The sequence below is a fragment of the Daktulosphaira vitifoliae genome, unplaced genomic scaffold (genome assembly GCF_025091365.1).
Source record: "Daktulosphaira vitifoliae isolate Bord-2020 unplaced genomic scaffold, ASM2509136v1 Scaffold_1, whole genome shotgun sequence".
NCBI lineage: Eukaryota > Metazoa > Arthropoda > Insecta > Hemiptera > Phylloxeridae > Daktulosphaira > Daktulosphaira vitifoliae.
Window position 1 is genome coordinate 35,142,706 of NW_026099572.1, and position 6,000 is coordinate 35,148,705.

General features: G+C 28.7%; 1 protein-coding gene across 2 annotated transcripts; it reads right to left on the reverse strand.

Moving 5' to 3' along the window:
* Positions 1–2,199: 2,199 nt before the first annotated feature.
* Positions 2,200–6,000, reverse strand: LOC126894877 (uncharacterized). 2 transcript variants are annotated; one of them, XM_050666180.1, is made up of 7 exons: positions 5,989–6,000; positions 5,354–5,482; positions 4,687–4,857; positions 4,439–4,587; positions 4,145–4,229; positions 3,455–3,597; positions 2,200–2,733 (listed from the first exon to the last, which is right to left on the reverse strand). In XM_050666180.1, the coding sequence occupies exons 1-7, from the start codon at positions 5,990–5,992 to the stop codon at positions 2,566–2,568; spliced, it is 849 nt and encodes a 282-aa protein (XP_050522137.1). In that variant the 5' UTR covers positions 5,993–6,000; the 3' UTR covers positions 2,200–2,565. The 2 variants fall into 2 exon arrangements, with proteins under 2 accessions (XP_050522137.1, XP_050522138.1); XM_050666181.1 differs by lacking the exons at positions 5,354–5,482; positions 5,989–6,000 and adding exons at positions 4,013–4,089; positions 4,994–5,169 and having other exon boundaries at positions 3,455–3,520.

Below are 6,000 nucleotides of genomic sequence, written 5' to 3' on the forward strand. Positions count from 1 at the left end.
AATTTACTACGCACTCTGTAGTCGTAGGATCAGTTTAAACACCATTATCCGTTATAATGTGACCCAAATAAGCGACTTCTTTTCGTAAAAATTCATATTTTAATGGCTGTAGTTTTAGATTAAATGATTGAAGTCGTGTAAAAACATCTCTTAGTTGTTTCTGGTGATTTTCCAATAATGTCCCTACTATAATAATATCGCCTAAATAAACAAACGCTTTTACTTCGTTTATCCCGGTTAGAACTCTGTTCATTAGGCGTTGAAATGTAGCTGGTCCCCCTTTTAAACCAAAACACATCCTTTGGTACTCGATATAGCCTTGTTCAGTACTTAACCCGGGTTTTTCCCTGTCCTTGAGACGTAGAGGAATTTGGTGGTAAACAAATACTGGCTAGATCAATACAAGTAAAATATTTAGCTTTTCCTTGCTGATCTGAAATTTCATGTCATTAGGCGTCAGGAAAGCATCGTCTACTGTAATGCTGTTTAGTTTTCGAAAATTGACTACTACTCAGTATTTACGTAATCCAGAACTATCTTCCTTCTTTGGTATGATTAACAGCGGCACATTCCATAAACCATTACTAGTGTTAGGGGCTTGTTTAATAGTTGAGGATCTTAGTCAAAACCAAGAATCGGAAGCTACCCGACGTCTGCCCAAATATTGACCCTATCTCCTTAAATGAGTTTTAATTACCTGAAGGAGATACAGGCAATCGTGTACCTTAGTTACAGGGTATAGATTATTAAATAAAATTAGACTATTGTTTTATGTCAACGACAAAGTAAAGTTATATTTTTCATGTTCATTAAATATAAGTTATATGTAAAGTACAANTGATGTTCAGTAAATATAAGTTATATGTAAAGTACAATACGTCTGACCTGAATCCTAGTACAGTTGGTTAGTAGGTATATTCATGTGAAACGGAGTTGGTTGGCTACGATGATAATTGGCNGAGTTGGTTGGCTACGATGACAATTGACGATAGACGGGTCGTTGAATAAAACAAGTTAAGTGACAAATAATATAAATAAGACGAAAGTAATAGTATTGAAAATTATGTCTATAACGGCCGCTCAAACACAACTGCCCTTTGTTAGTACGACGTCAGTAGCTCGGGGCTACAGACGAGTAGAATTGTCACATCAGCATCTCCATCTATGCTAATTAATATGTACTACGAATGAAATAAATAGAAATAAAACGTGTATAATATAAGTGGTAAGAACATAGTAATAAATGTTCTTACAATACTATTACTTGTGTATACTGAAGCGGACCACAATCTAATAAAAATTTACTCTCTACATGACGAATTGATCGTTAACACTGATAAACAGCATCAACTGCAAGGTATTAGTACCAGTTAGTCCGAACAATCAGTTCTACTCAGTTGACAATAAAGTTTGATACAAATAACTGTGTCGGTATAACATTCTTAATGGACAATCGAGTTGTGATTAATATCGGAAAAAATTAAGTATTGATACGAGAGAAAACCAAGATTGTACTATTAGTACGCAGTGAACAAATAATTCCAGTCAAGGTCAATAATCATCAATTGGAAGCTCAGCAATTATTAATTCATGCGCAAGCTTTGGGTGAAAATATCAATTGCGGAAATGTTTTAAATAAGGTCACAAACCAACAAATATTCATAAGCGTAATCAATATTGCAGACTATCCAAGGACATTTATGATACCAAAACTAGAAGATATATCATTTGAAGTTATTAACGAGACCATTATTTTTTCAGTCAAGAATATTAAACATAAACTTTCAACTCGTCAGACAGGTTACAATTGTTAAGAGAATCATTGTACGTTGATCATATGACAAGAAAAGAGCGAGAAGTTACTCTGAATTTATGCAACATGTTTCACTAAAATGAGAATAAAATAACCTGCACAGACGTAGTTTACCACGAGATTAATACACCAAGTACTAGTCAACCAATTTACCAAAAACTGTGTCGATTGCCTTATGCACAACGGGGCAAATTGACAAACAAGTAAAAGAAAAGGAAAAAGATGGTATTACAGTACCTAGTGTAAGAACATTTATTACTACTGTTCTTACCACTTATATTATACACGTTTTATAACAATATAAAATAGTAATATATTATTACCTGAATTTACCAGATTATTAGAATTCAAGTAAAAGTAAAATAAAACGCAATTAAACAACACCAGACATTTTTATCTATTTTTATTACAAGAAAAAATCTTAATAATACATTGTATACAAAAAAAAAATAATTCGAAAATATTAGCATGGACAATATTATTAAATTTTTAATTAAAATTTTCTATTAAAAACCTCCAACATCGCTGTTAGCAATTGGTTAATGGTTCAGGTTTTGAAAACATAGTAAGTACAAAGTCATGAGATGGTCCGTTTGTATCTGGTTGTCTGTTCGTTTTAGACAAACCGGTATCCTCAGCTCATCTTGATCACTCTTCGATTACACTCTTACTATGCTCCAGAGCGGTTGACTTATAAATTACAACTTGACATTATTTATTCAAGTTTTTATTTTCGATTAATTTTTAATTAGTTAATCCCATTCATCTAGAGAAAAGTATTCCGATGATGTATCGGATCTAGAACTGCTCGACATCATACTTGGACGACGAAATATTGCAATACCTAATGGGTTCATTTTTTTAAAATCATTTTCGTCTATTTTTGGATTTTCTATTACTGCAACTACTGGCTTCACCGGCTATAAAATATTAAACAATATTGTACTAAGATTGTATATATTTTTTAATATTTTATTTTGACTACTCGAGTCAATCAACTGNTTTTTTAATATTTTATTTTGACTTTGACAGATTGTGAAATCAACACCAAGCGGTTCAAAAAATACCATATCACTTATGTATATATACTTATAATAAATGGATTTTAAAGAAAAAAAATTAATTTAATGAACACATCCAATATTAAAATATAATGCATCGATAATTTGAAAATATACTTATATTAATACTTCATAGTTATTATAAAGTGTTTAAAACACGATTCATTAATATTCATTTCATATTCACTTCACANATAAAGTGTTTAAAACGCGATTCATTAATATTTATTTCATATTCACTTCATAAGAATGACAAAAAGTTAAAAAACGTAAAAAAATTCATTACAAAAAAATATATATTTTATTTGAAGTATAATTAAAATAGGTGAAATTATTTCATCTAATTTAATATGTAGTTCAAAAAGTTTTATGAAGCGTTCAAAATGCGATTCATTAATATATGATCTACTTAATAAGTACGATAAAAAAAAATTGAACTTTAATCATTAAAATACTATATCGATTTTAGATATTTATTTTGCTTACATTAAGCTATAATATAGAATTTGAGCGATACTCTATTATTAATTGTTAGAAAGGTTTACCTTTANCTCTATTATTAATTGTTAAAAAGGTTTACCTTCAATTTCACGCCGCGTTTGATTTCCTCTATAAGATTTATTGGTAGACCTACTGGTCTATCAACCTTACCTTTGCTTTTAATATTATTTTCTGGTTTTAATGGCTTTGGAAGAGTATGAGGAGGTGGTGAAGGAATGATATCTGGAAAATATTCATATTTAGTTAACATAAACAGTGACTTTTTATGTATTTATACAAGTACTATCCAATGGGTTCATTCCTTGAAGATTTTTGTCATGTATATTTGGTTTTTCTAATACTTTAACCGCTGGATTTACCGGCTATATTAAATTAAAAAATCAAATACTTATACTAATATCATATATCTTTATTTAAAAACTTAAAAAAAAATTAACTGTTATCATTAAAATACTCATTTTAACATCAAATATGTTGAGGAAATTAAATTTTTAGGAAATCGTTTTGCTTACATTAAGCTATAATATAGAATTTAAACGATACTCTATTCTTATATTTTAAAAAGGTTTACCTTCAATTTCACGCCACGTTTGATTTCCTCTATAAGATTTATTGGTAGACCTACTAGTCTATCAACCTTACCTTTGTTTTTAATATTATTTTCTGGTTTTAATGGCTTTGGTAGAGTATGGGGAGGTGGTGAAGGAATGATATCTGGAAAATATTCATATTTAGTTAACATAAACAGTGACTTTTTATGTATTTATACAAGTACTATCCAATGGGTTCATTCCTTGAAGATTTTTGTCATGTATATTTGGTTTTTCTAATACTTTAACCGCTGGATTTACCGGCTATATTAAATTAAAAAATCAAATACTTATACTAATATTATATATCTTTATTTAAAAACTTAAAAAAAAATTAAATGTTATCATTAAAATACTCATTTTAACATCAAATATGTTGAGAAAATTAAATTTTTAGGAAATCGTTTTGCTTACATTAAGCTATAATATAGAATTTAAACGATACTCTATTCTTATATTTTAAAAAGGTTTACCTTCAATTTCACGCCACGTTTGATTTCCTCTATAAGATTTATTGGTAGACCTACTAGTCTATCAACCTTACCTTTGTTTTTAATATTATTTTCTGCTTTTTGTAGAGTTGGTAGAGTTTGGGGAAGTGGCGGAGCAGAAGGAATAAAATCTAGAATATTAACATATCATATTATACTTAAATTTATAAATGTACTATCTTTTTTTTTTTTGTTGTTTTTTTCTATTAAATTAAAATATATAGAGTTACCATTATTTTGCTGTATGTCCTTTAACTCGGTTAATGTTTTGTTTATTTTTATTTCGTCCGTCTTGCGTTTTTCTTGACCACTAATATTTTTTATCAAGTAATCAGAAGATTCCATTAAATATTTCTGAACAATTTCTTGAACGATTTCGGATATTAAATCTTCAATCTGATCTATTAAATAAAATTTTAGTAAAATTATGGATACTTTAAGAAAAATAATAAGTTGTGTAGTCGGAGTATACTTTCTTATTTTTTAAACTAAATCATATATTTTTATGGAATAATAATTTAAAATATGAATAAATACTTCGAATGATAATTTCCAATTGTGGGTCATTTAAAATTTCACTTTTTATTGACTCCCTTAAGTCGGTTATTTTATCAGCCATAGTTTCTTTTCCATTCTCCCGTTTTAATGGTTCGCTACTATTTTTAAAAAAAAATTGTCTTGAATGGTTAAATTCGGACGTTAAGTCTTGAATGTTATCTATAAAATAAGATATAGTAATAAGCTATGGACTTTTTGAAAGTGGTTCTGTAGTTATATTTGCGAAAAATTTTTTGCTGTTGAAAATCAAGTTTTTTAGATAGGGTATGAATTGTATAAGTAAATTACACAAAGTAATATGCTTATTTTTTTAAGTATAATTTTAAATTACGGATTTACCTTTTTTTTTCTGTAGATCCTTCTGTTTTCTGCCACCATCGTGTTTTTCTGATTCTTTAACTTTTCTTAGAAAACATTTAAAATATTTACTCGAATTGATAGACTCTACCTTAAAATCTTGAAGCTCATCTATGCAATGAAATATTAATATAATCTAAAAATATATTATCTACACAGGTGTAGTATTAGGTACAGGTAAATTTATCCACTTTTGGGCCCAGGTAAATCGTACTTAACTTGTAAACGTTTATACAGTTTATTATAATCTAAATATTATTAATCTATTAAACAGGATAATTTTGTTATCAAAACTTATTTACATAAAAAAAATAATTTGATTATTTTTACTTTTGTTTATCCTTAGTAATGTATTACTCTTGAACTATTAACTATTTAATACAATTGAAGTGTAACGTACACATTACCCGGCGCCTCCACCAGACTGCAACGTGCTTTCCCGCTAGGATCCTAACAGTTGGCTAAGCTGTACCTTAACGGGGCAACGCTGGCCCTATATAATTTATATCCCACTAGAAGGGCGGTTAGCGGTTTCGTGACCAATAAATATAAACTCTTAACTAACAGCGATAGCAAACATTAATTTCTATTTAATAGTATGTTGTAATGTAACGTACACATTATTCGTC

Excerpts from the sequence above, each read along its gene's own strand:
- LOC126894877 (XM_050666180.1), bottom strand. Across the intron at positions 4,858-5,353 it reads GGATCTACAGAAAAAAAAAG|ATCAGATTGAAGATTTAATA; the intron begins GTAAATCCGTAA and ends TTTATTTAATAG. Across the intron at positions 4,588-4,686 it reads GGACATACAGCAAAATAATG|ATTTTATTCCTTCTGCTCCG; the intron begins GTAACTCTATAT and ends TTAATATTCTAG.